The sequence below is a fragment of the Triticum aestivum genome, chromosome 7A, assembly GCF_018294505.1.
Source record: "Triticum aestivum cultivar Chinese Spring chromosome 7A, IWGSC CS RefSeq v2.1, whole genome shotgun sequence".
In the NCBI taxonomy this organism is placed as follows: Eukaryota; Viridiplantae; Streptophyta; class Magnoliopsida; order Poales; family Poaceae; genus Triticum; species Triticum aestivum.
The window spans coordinates 27,777,222-27,802,169 of NC_057812.1; the positions used below are offsets into that span (position 1 = coordinate 27,777,222).

The 24,948-nt window shown below is 43.6% G+C and overlaps 1 protein-coding gene across 2 annotated transcripts; it reads right to left on the minus strand.

The window, feature by feature from the left end:
- Window positions 1-4,510: 4,510 nt before the first annotated feature.
- LOC123152276 (jasmonate-induced oxygenase 4-like) lies at window positions 4,511-6,983 on the minus strand. 2 transcript variants are annotated; one of them, XM_044571865.1, is made up of 5 exons: window positions 6,894-6,983; window positions 6,200-6,431; window positions 5,815-6,086; window positions 5,390-5,720; window positions 4,511-5,006 (listed from the first exon to the last, which is right to left on the minus strand). In XM_044571865.1, the coding sequence occupies exons 2-5, from the start codon at window positions 6,416-6,418 to the stop codon at window positions 4,761-4,763; spliced, it is 1,068 nt and encodes a 355-aa protein (XP_044427800.1). In that variant the 5' UTR covers window positions 6,419-6,431; window positions 6,894-6,983; the 3' UTR covers window positions 4,511-4,760. The 2 variants fall into 2 exon arrangements, with proteins under 2 accessions (XP_044427800.1, XP_044427799.1); XM_044571864.1 differs by having other exon boundaries at window positions 6,200-6,426; window positions 6,894-6,981.
- Between the last annotated feature and the right edge of the window lie 17,965 nt (window positions 6,984-24,948).

The window sequence follows — 24,948 nt, forward strand, 5'->3', positions numbered from 1 at the left end:
CATTTCAAAAAGATGTACGTGCATTTGTTTTAATATTATACTTTGTAGAGAAAATATGCAATTAAAAAATGTTTCAGACCATTAAAAAATGTGTGTTCCATTTAGAAAATGTTCATGTGTTTCAAACAAAGTTTTTGTTACATTTGAAAAAACTTTATCCAATGAACACAATTTTTTGCATAGGTTAAAAAATATTTCGTATCATACAAAAAATGTTTTAACGTGTCCTAAAAATGTTTTAACACGTAATTCCCGCAAAAAAAATGTTTCACATGTACTAAAAAATGTTAAAAAAATATTTGAACTTTTTTATCATGAATTCAGAAATATTCTAGATGTACATGCCAAATGTCCAATGTATGACAAATGCAGACATCAAAACATTTAATACAGAAATATTAATTTTGTTCTTAATTTTTTACACATGTATAAATTTTTTTTTTGGTGTATAAGAAAAATGTAAAAATGTGTATGGAAGATTTAGACATGTGTTTGAAAAAGAAAAAAAAAGAAAAAACAAAGAAAATAAGTGAAAACCCAATAAAACCCCCGAAAATAATAATGTTGTGAAAACCATGAAAAAAGATAGACACCACAGTATCGACCTAGTCTAAATATCGTTGCCTTTTGGAAAGCTTTAATAGAAATTGATATGCAGTACATATAGCTCATCTGTTGCATGATGACTAATGTGCTTCTCGGTTGCTTGGTATGGGCCGAATAAAACCCAGCTTTGGCCGTGCCTATGTATCGCTTATAATGAGTTGTGCGTGCGTCGATATCTTACCTTCAGCGAGTCTGGCTTCAGACTCGCTCAAGGGGCAAGCATGCTGGGACGGAGCATGAGCGCGGGAGGCTTCGGCCTCTTCTCCCTGTTTTTTTTTTATGTTTTATGTTTTCTTTTTGTACTTTTGTTTATACTTTAAAATATTGTAAATATATATTGTACAAAAAAACACTCTTCAAAAAACATTTGCAAAAATGTTGAACAAGTATTTTAAAAATATTGAACAAGTATTTAAAAATAGTAGAACAAATATTTGAAAATATTAAACAACTATTTGAAAAAATGTTGATCATGTATATAAAAATGTTGAACAAGTATTTGAAAAATGGAAAAAATGTTGAACAAGTATGTGAAAAAAAACGATGATCATGTATATAAAAATGTTGAAGAAGTATTTGAAAAATGTTGAACAAGTATATAAAAACGTGGAATGAAAAACAAAAAGAAATAAAAAACCAAAAAATGAAAACTGGAAAAGAGACAAAATTAACCAAAGGAAAAATAAAATAAAAAAAACAAGTAAAAACGCGAAGAAGAAAAAGAAACAAAATAAAACGAAAAAAACAAACAAACGGAGAAAACCCAGCTTGAGTCGTTTCAAGTAGGAGAAAAAGGGAAATAAACCGGAGCGTGTCGCCTCAAGTATAGCACCCATACATTTCATCAAGGTATCATAAACTGTCATAGTCCCACCCCGCGCTCCTTTTTCTTTGTAATATTCATTGTTTTAGATTCGTTCCAATGGGTGGGCTGGTAACTGTAGATTTTGATGCGAGTGTAAGCTTCTGTCTCGCTTAAAGTAAGAAATAGCTCTTGTGAGTGTGAGATGGGCCGGCCTTGCCGTGCGTGAGGCCACATGCCACAGCCTAATTTCTTTCTGTTTTTTGTTTTTATTTTAAATTTTGTTTATACTTCCACATAGTCAAAATACATATTAAAAAAACACTTTACATAGAACATTTAAAAATATTAGTTAAGAATTTGAAAAATATCAAATGTGTATAGAAAAAAATGTTTCTCATGTATATGGAAATAGATAGTAAAAAAATAGAATACATGCCAGTTCGGCAGCTGCCCAGCTTCCATCTTCGCTGAATCCACGTGCGAAGCTGAGCCGAATAGTCCGGCTCCACGAAGCTAGCTTCCCCGATCTCGTGCACGTCTTAGTGTAGAAACACTGATCTAGTGTTTTGGGGATCTCAGGAATCACAAAAAAGTGGAGTTTAGGTTGTTTACGAAGAGTTGCCTTCGCAAAGTGAAAGGAAATGTTTTGTATGAGGGAAGAAAAGAAATGAGCCTCTCTGCCAGGCCAGAAATGAGCTAAATGGGCTAGTAGGCTAGCAGCTTGGGAATCTGAGAGTTCTGTCATCGAACGATTTTCTTGATCCGTGATTTCGCCGGGAAGCTGGAAGCTAAATCTGTGAGCCGAATTTGAGGATTTCTTTTCGTTGGGCAGTTGCCTGTCTTGTTGTTCGACTGCCTGCTGTCATTGGCACTGCGTACGTTGCCTGGTGCCTGGTCTAGGCAGTGTCTGTGGACCTAGGAGGAGATGGGCGGCGTTTAGTCTAGCGCGGGAGAAGCGCCGGCTAACTAGCGCATGTCCTGTTCTACAGTTTTTTCCTTTTCTTATTTGATTAATTTTATTCATATTTTCTAAATTGGAAATTTTTTACTTCAATTCTTTTAAAAAATCATCACATGTTTGAAAAATGTTCATACACAGTACAAAATGTACAGGAAACTTTTAAGATCTTGATAGCACTAAAAATGGTTGTCAAATGAAAAACAATGTTCACTCGTTTCGAAAATATATTTGTGTTACTAAAAATGTTTGTGACATGTTAAAAAATATTCACTCATTCCAAAAATATGTTCATGACATTTTTATAGATGTTCACATAATTTGTAAAAATTCTCATATACTAATATATAACACGTTTCATATCATTCAAATAATATCGGTGACATTTAAAAAAGTCATCCATTTTAAAAATGTTCCTGACATTTTAAAAATGTCAATAGAACGTAAAATTGTTATTTTGTTTGTATAAAAGAACCACACCATTCACACATATTCAATATGTATTTGAAAATGTATAACATTTATTCAACAATATATATTCAAATGTATATTTGAAAAATGGTCAACATGTATTCATACAATATTCAACGTGTATTAAATAGATGTTACACGTGTATAGAAAAATGTACCCCGTGTAGTAAAAAAAGTCAACATATATTTAAAAGAAAAGAAAAAGGAAACAAAACCGATGCAGAAAAAGAACACGTAGAAACATAAAAAAGAAAAACCACACGAAAGGTCCTAAAACCGATTCGAACCAATACATAGAACATTTCCAAAACCACTTGAGGGTGCTACTGGTCACTCTGAGGAGGTATCGTAGGCGGGATTTGTTGTTGGTGCACCACCGGCCCTGTGGCCCCGCTCATGCTCCCACCTTCATCGGCACCGTTCCACATGCCAAAATGCATCGCGATGGCGCTCACAGAGCTGGCGGGGTACACGCCGGTCGTCCCATAATCGGTGCTGGGCACGACCAGCTTCATGTATGCGCGCTCTAACACAGAGGATGCGGGTTGCTTGAAGCGGGCTTTGCCCGGTTTGCGTTCGAAACGGCCATGGACGACACCTTGCAGGCCACGGATGACGCAACAACGCCTGCCGCTATTGCGGCCTCCATAGTTGACGCATCCGGACCCGCGCACACACTGGCCGCATGCCTGACCGAGGGAGGAGGAAGACAAGAAGGAGCGGCGCGTGGGGCGGGCCTGCTGCGGTGTCCTTCTGCGCTCTAGAGCGCCTCGATCTAGCCATATTGTAGGAGTGGCCGTACAGCTAGCTAGGGTACATTCTGGAGCTGCAATGACGATCAAAGCTGATCCCGTAGCTTGAGCTTAATTTGTCAGCACGTGAAAAATTTTGGCGGTCAATCGTTGTAATGATCTAAGTTTTATATATATATATATATATGTCTATACAATCGATTTTAACTTCTTTTCATACGTGCGTATGTGTGAATTTCAAATTTTACAGTGACATATTGAAGAACTATGAGTTTTTTTCCCCAAATTTGATGAGCATGAAAACAGAGGCGTTCAGCAACAGGACAAAATTCATGATATTTTGTGGATCATTTGTGGCATCGTGGCCGAGCCGCGGAAGTAGGGAATGCCTGTGATATTCTACAAAAAACCAGGGGCGTCCATGCCATAGCCAACACCACCGGTGCCTCTATAGTATAGACGCCTCTGTTATTTGCCTTACTCCGTTTTGAAGCCGACGCCCCTATTTATCTACACCTGTAAGGGAGTTTCTACTAGTATGAATATACAAGCATGCAGCCTCAGAGCATCTCCAACAGGTGCCCAAAAATTGGGTTGCGCGCTAAAATCTGGGTTTTTGGGCGCCGGACAACTCCAACAGAAGTTGTAAAACAGTGCGCGCGCAAAAAAGAGTTGGGCGCGCGCTGAAAAGCGCTATTAAAAGCTGCAAATTTGAGGTGCCGGATTGCGCATGCTTCACAATTTACACTGCGTGTTTTTTTGGGCACGCATTTTTGGACATCTGCTAAAGCAATGTTGGGTCTGCCTCACTAAAAGTGCTATAGTGGCGCGCTAAAACTATTTTAGGGAGCAAAATTTTTGTGCACCTGCTGGAGATGCTATTTTACTAAAAAAATCAGCCACATGAAAGACGTTGCACTCGCATATGCGAGGGCCAATGCTAGTTTTATTAAAAATACATTAATGATATTACAACTTTATTTCCATTCATTAGCATGTAGACCATGCCAAAACTTGAGACAACATGTGCTGTTGAACAATGGGATTACAACATGACACTATGTTAAAATCTGCTTCCTTATTTGACAATGGAATTAAATACACACTTGCCTTGTAATGAAACAAGATACAAATATCTGTCGCAAGAAATGCATTGTACCATACGTAGTTATATCTTCAGTTTTCCCAGAACGACTTCTTTCCCTTGAGAAAAATGAGTGTAATGTGCCACAATGTAGTCCTTGACCTTCACTTTTCTGTATAAGGCTGGTCTCTTCTCATTGACCAGTTGAGCCGATGGCTCGATTTCTTTCTCAGGATCAATAGAGTAGTCTAGAACCACCGATATCCTCTCTTTCTTTGCGTTTGTCATGACCCTATGCACAGGGCTCTTAAAGATCCCATTGCTCATTATCTGTGTCACAAAAGTTTTAAGTCCGTCGGTCCAAAAGCTTAAATTTTTTATGGCGAAAGCTCATAATCTTAAACAATTCATATTTCATGCATGGTCCCCGGCATGTAACTTTGATCATTGTATTTTATATTAAAAGGGTAGAAAAGATTAATAATTTTGTTAGGCTATAAAATAAATCTTGAACAACGCAAACGATGATGTCTTTACTGGGTAGGACTAAGCCACAGTTTATACGTACTACTACCTCTTTTCCTAAATATATATGGAGGCTAGATTCAATATACCGAAAAATATATACATTGGTAATGTGAAAATAAATTAGTATTAAATTTGCTACGAACAATACTATTACACACGATATAATTATGTTTCAGCAGGTTTACCTCCATTTGATCTCCCATAATCATCAGTAGTGTGTGAGGTACCATCGGTACATCCCACCAGACCCCATCTCTGAGAACTTGCAGGCCACCAACGCTGTCATCAACCATGAGGACAGCAACAACGGTTCCATCAGAGTGGGGCGTGAGGCCGAACACGAGCTCCGGCCTCGGACACACCGGGTAGTAACTGCATCGAGCGTTAGTGAAAGGCTTCTCCACAAGCTGGTCCACGAAGTAGTCGTTGTCGTCAAGCTCCAGCAGCTTCGCCATTGCTCGGAGCAGATTGTCCTTCACTGCCCCACATTTCTTCGTGAACTCGTGCAGAACATCCCTGCGATACAACAACATATGCACAGATGATCCTTCAATAAATCCTCACTCGAGCCAGGTAAGTTGTGAAGAGATGGCTCTGTGAGGTCGGTCACCTGAAGCTTTCGGGATGGGCTGGCCAGAGGGCAATGCGCCGCTCGCCCTCGGGCTCCACCTTGAGGTAGAGACGGTCAGTCCAGTCCAGGGTCTGGTCCGGCGAGGACACCTGGTCGTTCCCATACCCCTCGTAGTTCCCGTACCCCTCGTACTGATCATCTCCGATCAGGTTGCTTTGCCTCTGCTTCTCTTCAAGCGGCTGCCGGAAAAACTCCCTGCATGCGGCCATCATGCCGTCCATCACGGCCGCGTCTACGCCGTGGTTACTGATCTGCAGGAACATTAATTCGTATGAAAGCGACATGGATATCCATGCTTGTTCATTCTCGAAAATGCTGGAGTACTACCGAGAAACCGACTGCAGCCGATAGGGTTGTTACTTACCAGGAAGAGGCCCCAGGAATCGATAGCTGACCGGAGCTTCGCCGCCTCATCGGCAGCGCCGCCGTCCTGCTTGGAAAGGAGGCGGAGGTTGATAACAGGGACCGGCGCTACGGCCGTCGTGGCGAGCTGCTGGTCCTGGTGCCCGCGCACGACGTACCGGGTGGGCACGTCGGGCGTCCGGAGGGCGCAGGCCAGCTTTTGCACACAGCAGTTCTCCATAGGTGCACCTGCACTGCCAAACAAAAAGAATCTGAAATGTAGTCTCACTCCATTTTAGATGTCCGGCCCATTCATATGCCGCAAGAGACATGCCCTAAATTTTCCCCTAAAGAAATGATCTCAATAGGTAAAACGAGAATACTTTTTTCTTGTTCTATCTTTGTTCAGTGATAAGCACTGTTGTGACTACTATGGTGATAAGGCTGCACTACAATCACGTAGTACTACTATGTTGCAAGCGCAGCAGTATGGAGATCTGGTGGTTTTGTGAGGACCGAGGAGTTAGGTATGATTTGCACACGGTTTTACTTTTCGAAAAGGAGGAAATGCCCCTGGCCTTTGCATCGATTCATTTGCACACTGCTGTGACTTGCGAGGAAACGTTAAAGCTCATGGATTTTCTCAGCTAGCTCATGCATGGTACAAATGGGAAAAGTATGAAAATCATGGACGGTGAATTGCGAGACAATATTACCTTCGATCAGTTGGAGTGATCAGAGATGGATTTTCGATCAATCCCGTGGGCCACAACTTGTTGCGCTATAACTAGTAGTATTTTTTGCAGCTAAAGTGTGTAAGTGCCAGAGAACAAAGCGTCGTTTATATAGACTAATTGAGTAGTGGCATGTAACACGTTGGCTGAGCCCGATTTCGGTCGGCCGTGCATGGCTGGATCGGGATGGCAGTGCCTAAACCTACACGTAAGCAAGTGGGACTCATGTTGGCCAAGCTTGATTTCGGCCAGCCATGCATGGCGGGATAGGGATGCTTAGCTGGGTTAATCTAATTGGAAGAGATTAGAGTGAAGGGTCCACACCCCTGAAATTCAAGGGCGGTGGAGAGTTTAGCAAGGAATATTATGTAAAGGGCCCGTGAGTTTAATATTATTGGAGTCCTAAACCTATATCTTTACTACTAAACGGGAGTTGGTGATCACGTCTGTTAGTGAAGCCTCTCTACCCCACGCCCTGCATTAACTCAATCAAATCATATAAAATCTTATCCGGAAAAAGGTAGTCAAAATAAATCTTATCCACAAAAATAATAATCAAATCAAATCTTATCCAAAAAAATTAGATTAAATCTTTTGCAGTGCTCCTGTTGGTGGGTGCACTATAATTACATTAACTCAATCAAATTATTCTTACTATATGTGGGACATGCGCGATCTGATATATGCCGGACATGATTGATGTTGAATCATAAATATGCCCCCCTTGCAACACATAGGCAATTAGTTGGTATTATTAGGACAACAGAAAACCAATGACTGAGATTCACCATTGCCTTGTAAAAACATATAAATGGTTGAGATTGCAATATGGACCCATGTCATGATCTCACGTTGGCTGAGCCCCATTACGACCAATCATGCGTGGCTGCATCGGGATGGGAATCTTAAACCTATATGTAAGCAAGAAGGAATCACGTTGTCTAAGCCTGACGGTTGGATCAGGAAGGGATTCCTAAACCTATGTATGTAAATTACATTTTTTGATTTTTAACCGTTATAATTAAATTCAATGGAGTATTTTTTGTAGCATACGTAGACGAAGGTGATGACTTATTTGGTTATAATATATTAATAGAAGATTCATGGCATGTGGCGCCAGTTGGTAGTGTCACTGGTGGAAAAAGGGCCTTTGGTCGCGGTTCGCAACTGCCATTAGTCGCGGTTGCGCAACCGCGACCGAACGGGCGCGACTAAAGGCCCCCCCCTTTAGTCGCGGTTGCTTAAGAACCGCGACTAAAGGCCCGTCCACGTGGGCGCCAGGTGGCCGTCGGGGCGGAGGACCTTTAGTCGCGGTTCTTCTGGCCAACCGCGACTAAAGGCCGCCGCAGGTTTAGGGTTTTAGCCCCCCTCCCCTTAAACCAGTTTTCTGTTTAATTTGTATTGTTTTATTTCTTTTGTGCTTTATTTTAATTTTGAAGGAGTTTCATATATTCTACGGTACTACATACATGCATATGAATGTACAATTTCAAATAAATTTAAAATTAGAACCAAAAAGAATTCAAGAGGAATATACAATATATATTCAATATCATCGGATGACCATATACAATTTTGAACAAGTTTCCATACATGATTTAATGCATATAAAGTTCTACGTCCTCGTAATAGTGTTCTCCTTTAGGATGGAGGACTTCCCTGCTGAACCATCCAGCTAGTTCCTCTTGAAGTGGTCGGAAGCGAGCTTCTGGACTAAGCATCCACCGGAGGTTATTCCTCTGAGCATTGGTATCACTCGGAACCCGCTCAGAGGTGTATCTCCGGATCATCTCACAGACATAGTATCCACATAGATTGGTCTCCGGTGGCTGAATATCCCCAGCATTCTTAGCCTTTAACATTTTGAATTCTAGCTCTTTTTTGAATTCACCGACCTTTGTATCTACGAACCGTCTCCAAACACGAGGCAAAGAAAATTAAATGAACAAGAGAGTTATTAATTAGTTACTTGATATTAGGAAATGAACGAAATAGACCGATCGATATAGAGCGCAAATGAATGAAAATAATTACTTCTGCAGCATTCTTCTCATGCCGCCCCAAAATGAATCATAAAATGTTCATGGATACAAAAACATTGTGATTTTGCAAAAAAAAAGGTTTTCAAAAAATGTTGATGATTTTGTGGAAAAAATAGGAATAAAAACATATTGTGTATTCAAAAAATGTTTAGGGATTTCAGAATAGTTCACGTATTTAATTTTTTCACTGATTCATGACATATTCGTGAATTTAAAAATTATTCGTGTATTTCAAAAAATTGATTTTATTAGACACAAAAAAATTCATCAAAACAAAAAAATATTAATGAATTCCAAAATTTATTCGCTGATTAAAACAATGTTCACAAAGTTTCAATAAATTTCACAATTTTAAAAATTGTACGCGAATTTGTAAAAATGTTCATGGATTTGAAAATATGCATTATTTAAAATGTTCACAATTATTTTTTAAAAAATCACAAAATTCTCTCTCTCTCTCTCTCTCTGCTCTCTCTCTCTGCTCTCTCTCTCTCTCTCTCTCTCTGCTCTCTCTGCTCTCTCTCTCTGCTCTCTCTCTCTCTCTCTCGATCAACGCCGGCGAGGGCGGCGAGGCCTCTCCGGCGAGGGAGGCCGGCGCGGGGCGGCGCGGTGGTGGGCGAGGGAGGCCGGCGCGGGCGGCGTACTAGGGCGAAAGGGGGCGGCGGGCGCCGTACGTGGGCGAGAGGGGGCGGCGGGCGACGGCGGGCGGCGTCGAGGGCGCGGGCGACGGCGGGCGGCGTCGAGGGCGAGGTCGACGGCGGGCGGCGTCGAGGGCGAGGGCGGCAGGCCTTCGGCGCGGCAGAGGCAGAGCGGAGAAATGGAGGCGACGGGTCGGGCGCATGTATTTATAGCCCCCCCCCTTTAGTCGCGGTTGGGGAGGCGACCCGCGACTAAAGGGCCTTTAGTCGCGGTTGGGGAGGCGACCCGCGACTAAAGGAGAACCTTTAGTCACGGTCGGGGAGGCGACCCGCGACTAAAGGGTAACCTTTAGTCGCGGTTGGGGAGGCGACCCGCGACTAAAGGACTTTTTTGGCGGGTTTTTCGTTCCCGCGCGCAACCACCTTTAGTCGCGGTTGGGCAGGCCAACCGCGACTAAAGGTATTTTCCAAATACTTTTTCTTTTTCAAAATCTTAAAAATACAAATAATATATCAAAAAATTCAGAAAAATAAAACTTGTGAAGCTTGTGAAGAGAAGTGGCACCAAATGGCTAAGTGAGCGTGCTGAACTGGTATATATAGGGGAGGAGCTTTAGTCGCGGTTGGCCTGGCCAACCGCGACTAAAGGCCTTTGCGCACCTTTAGTCGCGGTTGGCCTGGCCAACCGCGACTAAAGCCCCTCACGTGCACCAGCTGGCCACCGAGCGCCCTGGGCCCAGGCCTTTGGTCGCGGTTCGTCTGCCGAACCGCGACTAAAGACTTCATTAGTCGCGGTTCCTACAGTTTCGCGACTAATGAGGCTGGACGGAAGCCTCTTTTTCTACCAGTGTGTGATAATTTGACATGTGTGTGCACACATGATTTCAGCATTTGAGGATTGGTGTGTCCGCCTGTTTCTCTTTTCGATGGGAACAAACCAGCTTACACTTCAAAGAGCCACAGGAAGCAGCCGAGTGAACGGGACAACAAACAAGTCGGTTTTCTTTTTCTTTTTGAGAACACCATATAGCTTTATTGCAAATATTCAGAGGATGCAAACGTACTATAGGTGGGTTGGATGTGAGCCAAAGATGGCGTCCACTCTCAAGGGGTGTTGCAGCTTTAACAAGATTATTATGAGCTTCAACATTGCATGACCTATGTTTATGACTCAGGGAGACCTCTTGGAGCATGGCTAGCTTTGCCTGGAATTCTTTTTCCATGACTCCGTAAGCACATGGGTTCATCTCCCTCAAATTTCCTACCACTTGGACGAACTCGGTACCTGTATCTGGACTTCCAAGATGTATTGAGATCAAAGGCAAAGGGCAAGGCCTCGCTGCAAGCAATGGCTTCCAAAGTTTCCGGACCAGTAAGTCCCTCACAAACAAGCGCTGAGGGTCCAGGGTGAAGTCCCGTTGCATCTCGACAAACAGCACTGACTGCTCCTCTTCTTCTCATTATCAATCCCTCCATCAGCACTGATCTTGATGTTTCCGTCTTTCCGACGGCCGGAGCCGTCCATACTAGCTGGAACCTTCTCCCCTGGCAAGGTCTCAAGGTCAGCGATAACACCAAAACTGGTAGGCGCACCAGTAGACATCTAGCCCAAACGGCGGCACACTAATAAACGATAGGTAGAGACATGTACAAGTCGGCAATAACACGTGATTTGCCCTAGCTGTAGCACTTGAGAGCTACTTGGACAGAAAAGGAAACGCGCCTGTGTTGTGTTGTGTGATTTGATTTGCCATCTAAACAGGCAGGTCAGGCCAAAGCATGGGCACCGTGGTGGTCTCGAACGCCGACATACCCTATGCGGCACAGGAAAACACGTAGATCGCGTGCGCTCCTCGGACCATGCAATCCGGCCGCGCGCGCTCTGTTGGATTGAAGCCCACCGCGCGCGTCCGCCTGTGTCCGTCTCACGCGTGCGTCCTTATCCTCTCACGCCCACCGCGCGCTCAAGAACTTCTTCCTTATCCCCTCGCGGCGGTCAGGAAACGTGTTTTCCATGCGATAATGGTTCTTTCAGCGACGATTCTGCATAGTACACCGAGCAGCGACATCCGCGAGTACACCGCCCATGCAGCGTATGGGCAACGGGACCCCACTTTTCGTTAGGCACCACGTTGATTGTGGCCATAAAAGGGGAGGTCCCACGTTTCGCCTGTCTTGTCACACTACCCACAGTGAGAGTAATATAGATGATAATATCACACTTATCTAGATAAAATAAATGATATGATATATAATTAATAAAGAAAGAGAGGCATGTGGTAACATAACTAGTTACTATAACATCACACATATAAAAAAATGAGTCTACAACATAATAAATGAAGTAATGCATGACACAACACATATGTTACTACCCACTGTGGAGGTAGTAACATAGACTAGTAACATATGCATGTTACTACTCTAAGTTACTCACCACTATGACTAGTCTCATGCACCTCCCGTCTCACGCGGACACTTCGACATCACCTGTTTCCAGCCGGAGAAAATATCACTCTCCATATTATTGCATGAAAAACAAAATTTAATGTTATTAAAAAATAAGAAGTTTGTGAAACCTCAGAAGACATGTGTTTATAATCCATCAAATATACAAAATCCAAATTAGACATAGTTAGGGATAAACAACTCAAAACCAAGATATTTGTGGCGGATTTGTCCTTTTTGTTTTGATCTCGATTTTTTTCCAGGGTAAATTTATATGGCTCAATAATCAAATATTGCAATTCGGGCGACAAAGAGTCACAACGTTACCTGCTCTTGGACAGTCAGGAGGGTTGCTGCTTGGCGTTAATAATGATTTTTCTAATGTGTTGGAATCTGAAAAAGGTTCTCATCATATTAGATTCCTAGCTAGTTCAGATAAAATCACTGGTGAAAAGAGGCACATAGTGAATGTGTATGGAGCTCCTCAAAGTAAAGATAAAGAATATTTTCTAGTTGAGTTAGTACAAATTTGTTGCTTTACTAATTTTCCTATTATTGTTGGAGGAGATTTTAACATTATCAAGAAGAGAGGACAGTCCAGTAGAAATAAACCTCTTAATAAATGGTCTCATTTATTTAATGCAATTATAGAAAGCTGGCAGTTGAAAGAAGTAGAACTAGCTGGTAGATGTTTTACATGGTCGAATTGTTGGGGATCGTAGCAGAAATTCAAAAAATTTCCTACGTGTCACCAAGATCAATCTATGGAGTAATCTAGCAACGAGGGGAAGGGGAGTGCATCTACATACCCTTGTAGATCGCTAAGCGGAAGCGCTGCAAGAACACAGTTGGTGGAGTTGTACGCGCAATGATTCAGATCGCGGTCGATTCCGATCTAAGCACCGAACAACGGCGCCTCCGCGTTCAACACACGTACAACCCGGTGACGTCTCCCGCGCCTTGATCCAGCAAGGAGAGAGGGAGAGGTTGGGGAAGACTCCGTCCAGCAGCAGCACGACGGCGTGGTGATGGTGGAGGAGCGCGGTACTCCAGCAGGGCTTCGCCAAGCACTACGAGAGACAAGGAGGGAGAGGGGTAGGGCTGCGCCAAGAAAGAGAGAGCAAATCACATGTGTTGGGCAGGCCCATACCTCAAGTATATATAGGGGAAAGGGAGGGGCTGTGCCCCCCTAGGGTTCCCTCCCCAAGGGAGGGGGGGGGCAGCCCTAGATCCCATCTAGGGTGGCGGCCAGAGGGGAGAGGGAGAGAGGGGGCGCCCTAGGGTGGGCCTTAAGGCTCATCTGGACCTAGGGGTTGCCCCCTCCCACTCTCCCTGCGCCTTGGGACTTGGTGGGGGGCGCACCAGCCTACCTGGGGCTGGTCCCGTCCCACACTTGGCCCACGCAGCCTTCTGGGGCTGGTGGCCCCACCTGGTGGACCCCCGGGACCCTCCCGGTGGTCCCGGTACGTTACCGATAGCACCCGAAACTTTTCCGGTGTCCAAAACGGGACTTCCCATATATAAATCTTTACCTCCGGACCATTCCAGAACTCCTCGTGACGTCCGGGATCTCATCCGGGACTCCGAACAACATTCGGTAACCACGTACATACTTCCCCTATAATCCTAGCGTCATCGAACCTTAAGTGTGTAGACCCTACGAGTTCGGGAACCATGTAGACATGACCGAGACAACTCTCTGGCAAATAACCAACAGCGGGATCTGGATACCCATGTTGGCTCCCACATGTTCCACGATGATCTCATCGGATGAACCACGATGTCAAGGATTCAATCAATCCCGTATACAATTCCCTTTGTCTATCGGTATGATACTTGCCCGAGATTCGATCGTCGGTATCCCGATACCTCGTTCAATCTCATTACCGGCAAGTCTCTTTACTCGTTCCGTAATACATCATCCCGTGATCAACTCCTTGGTCACATTGTGCACATTATGATGATGTCCTACCGAGTGGGCCCAGAGATACCTCTCCGTTACACGGAGTGACAAATCCCAGTCTCGATTCGTGCCAACCCAACAGACACTTTCGGAGATACCCGCAATGCACCTTTATAGCCACCCAGTTACGTTGTGACGTTTGGTACACCCAAAGCATTCCTACGGTATCTGGGAGTTGCACAATCTCATGGTCTAAGAAAATGATACTTGACATTAGAAAAACTTTAGCATACGAACTACACGATCTTGTGCTAGGCTTAGGATTGGGTCTTGTCCATCACATCATTCTCCTAATGATGTGATCCCGTTATCAATGACATCCAATGTCCATGATCAGGAAACCTGACCATCTATTGATCAACGAGCTAGTCAACTAGAGGCTTACTAGGGACATGTTGTGGTCTATGTATTCACACATGTATTACGGTTTCCGGATAATACAATTATAGCATGAACAATAGACAATTATCATGAACAAGGAAATACAATAATAACCATTTTATTATTGCTTCTAGGACATATTTCCAACAGTCTCCCACTTGCACTAGGGTCAATAATCTAGTTCACATCACTATGTGATTGTAATGAATCCAACACCCATGGGGTTTGTTCATATCTTGCTTGTGAGAGAGGTTTATTAGTCAATGAGTCTGAACCTTTCAGATCCATGTGTGCTTTACAAATCTCCATGTCATCTTGTAGATGCAGCTACCACACGCTACTTGGAGCTATTCCAAATAACTGTTCTACTATACGAATCTGGTTTACTACTCAGAGTCATCCGGATTAGTGTCAAAGTTTGCATCGACGTAACCCTTTACGATGAACTCTTTTACCACCTCCATAATCGAGAAAATTCCTTAGTCCACTAGTTACTAAGGATAAGTTCGACCGCTGTCGTGTGATCCATTCCTGGATCACTCTTGTACCCCTTGACTGACTCATGGCAGGGCACACTTCAGGTGCGGTACACAGCATAGCATACTGTAGAGCCTACGTCTAAAACATAGGGGACGACCTTTGTCCTTTCTCTCTCTTCTGCCGTGGTCAGGTCTTAGTCTTACTCAATATTCACACCTTGTAACACAGCTAAGAACTCCTTCTTTGCTGATCTATTTTGAACTCCTTCAAAATCTTGTCACGGTATGTATTCATTCGAAAGTACTATTAAGCGCTTTGATCTATCCTTATAGATCTTGATGCTCAATGTTCAAGTAGCTTAATCCAGGTTTCCATTGAAAAACACTTTTCAAATAACCTTGTATGCTTTCCAGAAATTCTACATCATTTCTGATCAACAATATGTTAACAACATATACTCATCAAAAATTCTATAGTGCTCCCACTCACTTCTTTGGAAATACAAGTTTCTCATAAACTTTGTATAAACCCAAAATCTTTGATCATCTCATCAAAGCGTACATTCCAATTCCGAGATGCTTACTCCAATCCTTAGAAGGATTGCTGGAGCTTTGCATACTTGTCAGCATCTTTCAGGATTGACAAAACCTTCTGGTTGTATCACATACAACCTTTCCTCAAGAAAAACATCGAGGAAACAATGTTTTGACATCCTTTCTGCAAGATTTCATAAATAATGCAGTAACTGCTAACATAATTCCAACAGACTCTTAACATCGCTACGAGTGAGAAAGTCTCATCGTAGTTAACTCCTTGAAGTTGTCGGGAAACATCTTAAGGACAAGTGGAGCTTTCTTAATGGTGGCACTTACCATCAATGTCTGTCTTCCTTTTAAAATCCATCTACACCCAACAGCCTTACGACCATCAAGTAGTTCTTCCAAAGTCTATACTTTGTTTTTATACATGGATCCTCTCTCGGATTTGATGGCCTCGAGCCATTCGTCGGAATCTGGGCCCACCATCGCTTCTCCATAGCTCGTAGGTTCATTGTTGTCTAGCAACATGACTTCCAAGACAGGATTACGTACCACTCTGAAGTAGTATGCATCCTTGTCGACCTATGAGGTTTGGTAGTGACTTGATCCAAAGTTTCATGATCACTATCATAAGCTTCCACTTCAATTGGTGTAGGTGCCACATGAACAACTTCCTGTGCCCTGATACACACTAGTTGAAGTGACGGTTCAATAACGTCATCAAGTCTCCACCATCCTCCCACTCAATTCTTTCGAGAGAAACTTTTCCTCGAGAAAGGACCCGTTTCTAGAAACAATCACTTTCGCTTCCGGATCTGAAATAGGAGGTATACCCAACTATTTTTGGGTATTCTATGAAGATGCATTTATCCGCTTTGGGTTCGAGCTTATTAGCCTAAAACTTTTTCACATAAGCATCGCAGCCCCAAACTTTTAAGAAACGATAGCTTAGGTTTCTCTAAACCATAGTTCATACGGTGTCGTCTCAACGGAATTGTGTGGTGCCTTATTTAAAGTGAATGTGGTTGTCTCTAATGCCTAACCCATAAACGATAGTGGTAATTTTATAAGAGACATCATGGTATGCACCATATCCAATAGGGTGCAGTTATGATGTTCGGACACACCATCACACTATGGTGTTCCAGGCGGTATTAGTTGTGACACAATTTCCATAATGTCTTAATTGTGTGCCAAACTCGTAACTCAGATATTCATCTCTATGATCATATCATAGACATTTTATCATCTTGTCACGACGATCTTCAACTTCACTCTGAAATTACTTGAACCTTTCAATAATTCAGACTTGTGTTTCATCAAGTAAATATACTCAGCATCTACTCAAATCATCTGTGAAGTAAGAACATAACGATATCCACTGCGTGCCTCAGCACTCATTGGACTGCACACATCAAAATGTATTACTTCCAACAAGTTGCTTTCTTGTTCCATCTTACTGAAAACGAGGTATTTCAGTCATCTTGCCCATGTGGTATGATTTGCATGTCTCAAGTGATTCAAAATCAAGTGAGTCCAAACGATCCATCTGTATGGAGTTTCTTCATGCATATCTACCAATAGACATGGTTCACATGTCTCAATCTTTTCAAAAACGAGTGAGTCCAAAGATCCATCAACGTGGAGCTTCTTCATGCGTTTTACACCAACATGACTCAAATGGCAGTGCCACAAGTACGTGGTACTATCATTACTATCTTATATCTTTTGGCATGAACATGTGTATCACTACGATCGAGATTCAATAAACCATTCATTTTAGGTGCAAGACCATTGAAGGTATTATTCAAATAAACAGAGTAACCATTATTCTTCTTAAATGAATAACCGTGTGGCGATAAACATAATCCAATCATGTCTATGCTCCACGTAAACACCAAATAACAATTATTTAGGTTTTAACACCAATCTCGATGGTAGAGGGAGCGTGCGATGTTTGATCACATCAACCTTGGAAACACTTCCAACATATCGTCACCTCACCTTTAGCTAGTCTTCGTAGCCTTTTATTTCGAGTTACTAACACTTAGCAACCGAACCGGTATTTATTACCCTGGTGCTACTAGGAGTACTAGTAAAGTACACAATAATATAATGTATATTCAAAATACTTCTGTCGACCTTGCTAGCCTTCTCATCTACCAAGGATCTAGGGTAGTTCTGCTTCAGTGACCGTTCCCCTCATTATAGAAGCACTTAGTCTCTGGTTTGGTTCAACCTTGGGTTTCTTCACTAGAGCAGCAACTAATTTGCCGTCTCATGAAGTATCCCTTCTTTCCCTTGCCCTTCTTGAAACTAGTGGTTTTACTAACCATCAACAATTGATGCTCCTACTTGATTTCTACTTTCACGGTGTCAAACATCGCGAATTGCTCAAGGATCATCATGTCTATCCCTGATATGTTATAGTTCATCACTAAGCTCTAATAGCTTGGTGGCAGTGACTATGGAGAACTATCACTATCTCATCTGGAGGATTAACTCCCACTCGATTCAAGCGATTGTAGTACTCAGACAATCTGAGCACATGCTCAACGATTGAGCTTTTCTCCCTTAGTTTACAGGCTTAAGAAACTTGTCAGAGGTCTCATATCTATTGATGTGGGCACTAGTCTGAAATCCCAATTTCAGTATTTGGAACATCTCATATGTTCTGCGACGTTTCAAAAACGTCTTTGGTGCCACAATTCTAAACCGTTAGTATTACGCACTGAACTATCATGTAGTCATCAAAACGTGTATGTCAGATGTTTCCCAACATCTACAGACGACGCTCGAGGTTCAACGCACTAAGCGGTGCATTAAGGACATAGCCCTTCTGTGCAGCAATGAGGACAATCCTCAGTTCACGGACCCAGTCCGCATAATTGCTACTGTCAACTCTCAACTAAATTTTCTCTAGGAACATATCTAAAACAGTAGAACCAAAGCGTGAGCTACGACATAATTTGCAAAGACCTTTTGACTATGTTCATGATAATTAAGTTCATCTGGTTATTTAATGAACTCCCACTTAGATAGACATCCCTCTAGTCATCTAAGTGGTACATGATCCGAGTCAACTAGGCCGTGTCCGATCATCACGTGAGACGGACTAGTCATCATCGGTGAACATCTTCATGTTGATCGTATCCACTATATGACTCATGTTCGACCTTTCGGTCTTCCGTGTTCCGAGGTCATGTCTGTACATGCTAGGCTCGTCAAGTTAACCTAAGTGTATTGCATGTGTAAATCTGGCTTACACCCGTTGTATGCGAACGTTAGAACCTATCACACCCGATCATCACGTGGTGCTTCGGAACAACGGACCTTATCAACGATGCATAGTTAGGGGGAACACTTTCTTGAAATTATTGCGAGGGATCATCTTATTTATGCTACCGTCGTTCTAAGCAAATAAGATGTAAACATGACAAACATCACATGCAAATCATAAAGTGACATGATATGGCCAATATCATCTTGCGCCTTTGATCTCCATCTTCGAGGCGCGGCATGAACACCATCGTCACCGGCATGACACCATGATCTCCATCATCATGATCTCCATCACTGTGTCTTTATGAAGTTGCCTCACCAACTATTACTTCTACTACTATGGCTAACGGTTAGCAATAAAGTAAAGTAATTACATGGCGTTTTCATTGACACGCAGGTCATAAATAAATTAAGACAACTCATATAGCTCCTGCCGGTTGTCATACTCATCGACATGCAAGTCGTGATTCCTATTACAAGAACATGATCAATGTCATACATCACATATATCATTCATCACATCCTTTTGGCCATATCACATCACATAGCATACCCTGCAAAAACAAGTTAGACGTCCTCTAATTGTTGTTGCATGTTTTACGTGGCTGCTATGGGTTTCTAGCAAGAACGTTTCTTACCTACGCAAAACCACAACAGTGATATGCCAATTGCTATTTACCTTTCATAAGGACCCTTTTCATCGAATCCGATCCGACTAAAGTGGGAGAGACAGACACCCGCCAGCCACCTTATGCATCAAGTGCATGTTAGTCGGTGGAACCAGTCTCACGTAAGCGTACGTGTAAGGTTGGTCTGGGCCGCTTCATCCCACAATGCCGCCGAATCAAGATAAGACTAGTAACGGCAATCAAATTGAACAAATCATCGCCCACAACTACTTTGTGTTCTACTCGTGCATAGAAACTATGCATAGACCTAGCTCATGATGCCATTGTTGGGGATCGTAGCAGAAATTTAAAATTTTCCTACGTGTCACCAAGATCAATCTATGGAGTAATCTAGCAACGAGGGGAAGGGGAGTGCATCTACATACCCTTGTAGATCGCTAAGCGGAAGTGTTGCAAGAACGCGGTTGGTAGAGTCGTACACGCAACGATTCAGATCACGGTCGATTCCGATCTAAGCACCGAACAACGGCGCCTCCGTGTTCAACACACGTACAGCCCGGTGACGTCTCCCGCGCCTTGATCCAGCAAGGAGAGAGGGAGAGGTTGGGGAAGACTCCATCCAGCAGCAGCACGACGGCGTGGTGATGGTGGAGGAGCGCGGTACTCCAGCAGGGCTTCGCCAAGCACTACGAGAGACGAGGAGGGAGAGGGGTAGGGCTGCGCCAAGAGAGAGAGCAAACCACATGTGTTGGGTGTTGGGGAACGTTGCAGAAAACAAAAATTTTCCTACTCGTTTCACCAAGATCATCTAGGAGTTCATCTAGCAACGAGTGAATAGATGCATCTACATACCTTGTAGATCGCGAGCGGAAGCGTTCAAAGAACGGGGATGATGTAGTCGAACACGACGTGATTCGAATCACCGGAGATCCTAGCACCGAACGGACGGCACCTCCGCGTTCAACACACGTACGGAACAGCCACGTCTCCTCCTTCTTGATCCAGCAAGGGAGGGAGGAGAGGTTGAGGGAGATGGCACCAGCAGCAGCACGACGGCGTGGTGTTGATGGAGCTGCAGTACTCCGGCAGAGCTTCGCTAAGCTATGAGGAGGTGGAGGAGGTGTTGGGGAGGGAGAAGGAGGCAACCAAAGGCCAAGCACTCAAGGTATGAAGTCCCTCCTCTCCCCCACTATATATAGGGGTGCCAAGGGGGTGTGGCCGGCCCTAGGAGATCCAATCTCCTAGGGGGTGCGGCGGCCAAGGGGGGTTTCCCTCCCCCCCAAGGCACCTAGGAGGTGCCTTACCCTCCTAGGACTCTTTCCCCTTAAACCCTAGGCGCATGGGCCTATGTGGGGCTGGTGCCCTTGGCCCAAGCAGGCCAAGGCGCACCCCCTACAGCCCATGTGGCCCCCGGGGATGGGTGGCCCCACCCGGTGGGCCCCCGGGACCCCTCCGGTGGTCCCGGTACAATACCGATAACCCCGAAACTTGTCCCGATGCCCGAAACAGGACTTCCCATATATAAATCTTTACCTCCGGACCATTCCGGAACTCCTCGTGACGTCCGGGATCTCATCCGGGACTCCGAACAACATTTGGGTTACTGCATATACATATCCCTACAACCCTAGCGTAACTGAACCTTAAGTGTGTAGACCCTACGGGTTCGGGAGACATGTAGACATGACCGAGATCGCTCTCCGGTCAATAACCAACAGCGGGATCTGGATACCCATGTTGGCTCCCACACGCTCCACGATGATCTCATCGGATGAACCACGATGTCGAGGATTTAATCAACCCCGTATGCAATTCCCTTTGTCAATCGATATGTTACTTGCCCGAGATTCGATCGTCGGTATCCCAATACCTCGTTCAATCTTGTTACCGGCAAGTCACTTTACTCGTACCGTAATGCATGATCCCGTGACCAAACACTTGGTCACTTTGAGCTCATTATGATGATGCATTACTGAGTGGGCCCAGTGATATCTCTCCGTCATACGGAGTGACAAATCCCAGTCTCGATCCATATAAAACAATAGATACTTTCGGAGATACCTGTAGTGCACCTTTATAGTCACCCAGTTACGTTGTGACGTTTGATACACCCAAAGCACTCCTACGGTATCCAGGAGTTATACGATCTCATGGTCGAAGGAAGAGATACTTTGACATTGCAAAAACTCTAGCAAACGAACTATACGATCTTGTGCTATGTTTAGGATTGGGTCTTGTCCATCACATCATTATCCTAATGATGTGATCCCGTTATCAATGACATCCAATGTCCATAGCCAGGAAACCATGACTATCTATTGATCAACGAGCTAGTCAACTAGAGGCTTACTAGGGACATGTTGGTGTCTGTTATTCACACATGTATTACGATTTCCGGATAACACAATTATAGCATGAATAAAGACAATTATCATGAACAAAGAAATATAATAATAATGCTTTTATTATTGCCTCTAGGGCATATTTCCAACAGTCTCCCACTTGCACTAGAGTCAATAATCTAGTTACATTGTGATGAATCGAACACCCATGGAATTCTGGTGTTGATCATGTTTTGCTCTTGGGAGAGGTTTAGTCAACGGATCTGCTACATTCAGGTCCGTATGTACTTTACAAATCTCTATGTCTCCATCTTGAACATTTTCACGGATGGAGTTGAAGCGACGCTTGATGTGCCTTGTCTTCTTGTGAAACCTGGGCTCCTTGGCAAGTGCAATAGCTCCAGTGTTGTCACAGAAGAGCTTGATCGGCCCCGACGCATTGGGTATGACTCCTAGGTCGGTGATGAACTCCTTCACCCAAATTGCTTCATGCGCTGCCTCCGAGGCTGCCATGTACTCCGCTTCACATGTAGATCCCGCCACGACGCTCTGCTTGCAACTGCACCAGCTTACTGCCCCACCATTCAAAATATACACGTATCCGGTTTGTGACTTAGAGTCATCCAGATCTGTGTCGAAGCTAGCGTCGACGTAACCTTTTACGACGAGCTCTTCGTCACCTCCATAAACGAGAAACATTTCCTTAGTCCTTTTCAGGTACTTCAGGATATTCTTGACCGCTGTCCAGTGTTCCTTGCCGGGATTACTTTGGTACCTTCCTACCAAACTTACGGCAAGGTTTACATCAGGTCTGGTACACAGCATGGCATACATAATAGAACCTATGGCTGAGGCATAGGGGATGACACTCATCTCTTCTATCTCTGCTGCCGTGGTCGGACATTGAGCTGAGCTCAATTTCACACCTTGCAAAACAGGCAAGAACCCTTTCTTGGACTGATCCATTTTGAACTTCTTCAAAATCTTATCAAGATATGTGCTTTGTGAAAGACCTATGAGGCGTCTTGATCTATCCCTATAGATCTTGATGCCTAATATATAAGCAGCTTCTCCAAGGTCCTTCATTGAAAAACTCTTATTCAAGTAGGCCTTAATGCTGTCCAAAAGTTCTATATCATTTCCCATCAAAAGTATGTCATCTACATATAGTATGAGAAATGCTATAGAGCTCCCACTCACTTTCTTGTAAACACAGGCTTCTCCATAAGTCTGTGTAAACCCAAACGCTTTGATCATCTCATCAAAACGAATGTTCCAACTCCGAGATGCTTGCACCAGCCCATAAATCGAGCGTTGGAGCTTGCACACCTTGTCAGCATTTTTAGGATCGACAAAACCTTCCGGCTGCATCATATACAATTCTTCCTTAAGGAAACCATTAAGGAATGCCGTTTTGACGTCCATTTGCCAAATTTCATAATCATAAAATGCGGCAATTGCTAACATGATTCGGACGGACTTCAGCTTCGCTACCGGTGAGAAAGTCTCATCGTAGTCAACCCCTTGAACTTGTCGATAACCCTTAGCGACAAGCCGAGCTTTATAGATGGTCACATTACCATCCGCGTCTGTCTTCTTCTTAAAGATCCATTTATTTTCTATGGCTCGCCGTTCTACGGGCAAGTCAGTCAAAGTCCATACTTCGTTTTCATACATGGATCCTATCTCGGATTTCATGGCTTCTAGCCATTTGTCGGAATCCGGACCCGCCATCGCTTCTTCATAGTTCGAAGGTTCACCGTTGTCTAACAACATGATTTCCAAGACAGGGTTGCCGTACCACTCTGGTGCGGAACGTGTCCTCGTGGACCTTCGAATTTCAGTAGGAGCTTGATCAGAAGTATCTTGATCATTATCATTAACTTCCTCTCTAGTCGGTGCAGGCACCTCAGGAACATTTTCTTGAGTTGCGCCATTTTCCGGTTCAAGAGGTAATACTTCATCAAGCTCTACTTTCCTCCCACTTACTTCTTTCGAGAGAAACTCTTTCTCCAGAAAGGACCCATTCTTGGCAACAAAGATCTTGCCTTCGGATCTGAGGTAGAAGATATACCCAACAGTTTCTTTAGGGTATCCTATGAAGACGCATTTTTCCGATTTGGGTTCGAGCTTTTCAGGTTGAAGTTTCCTGACATAAGCATCGCATCCCCAAACTTTTAGAAATGACAGCTTAGGTTTCTTCCCAAACCATAATTCATACGGTGTCGTCTCAACGGATTTCGACGGGGCCCTATTTAAAGTGAATGCGGCAGTCTCTAAAGCATAGCCCCAAAAAGATAGTGGTAAATCGGCAAGAGACATCATAGATCGCACCATATCTAATAGAGTGCGATTACGACGTTCGGACACACCATTACGCTGAGGTGTTCCAGGCGGCGTGAGTTGTGAAACTATTCCACATTTTCTTAAGTGTGTACCAAACTCGTGACTCAAGTATTCTCCTCCACGATCTGATCGTAGAAACTTGATTTTCCTGTCACGTTGATTCTCAACTTCACTCTGAAATTCCTTGAACTTTTCAAAGGTCTCAGACTTGTGTTTCATTAAGTAGACATACCCATATCTACTCAAGTCATCAGTGAGGGTGAGAACATAACGATAGCCACCGCGAGCCTCAACACTCATTGGACCGCACACATCAGTATGTATGATTTCCAATAAGTTGGTTGCTCGCTCCATTGTTCCTGAGAATGGAGTCTTGGTCATTTTACCCATGAGGCATGGTTCGCACGTGTCAAATGATTCGTAATCAAGAGACTCTAAAAGTCCATCAGCATGGAGCTTCTTCATGCGTTTGACACCTATGTGACCGAGGCGGCAGTGCCACAAGTATGTGGGACTATCACTATCAATCTTACATCTTTTGGTACTTACACTATGAATATGTGTAGCATTACGCTCGAGATTCATAAAGAATAAACCATTCACCATCGGAGCATGACCATAAAACATATCTCTCATATAAATAGAACAACCATTATTCTCGGATTTAAATGAGTAGCCATCTCGAATTAAACGAGATCCTGATACAATGTTCATGCTCAAACTTGGCACAAAATAACAATTATTGAGGTTCAAAACTAATCCCGTAGGTAAATGTAGAGGTAGCGTGCCGACGGCGATCACATCGACCTTGGAACCATTCCCGACGCGCATCGTCACCTCGTCCTTCGCCAGTCTCCGTTTATTCCGCAGCTCCTGTTGTGTGTTACAAATATGAGCAACGGCACCGGTATCAAATACCCAGGAGTTACTACGATTACTGGTAAGGT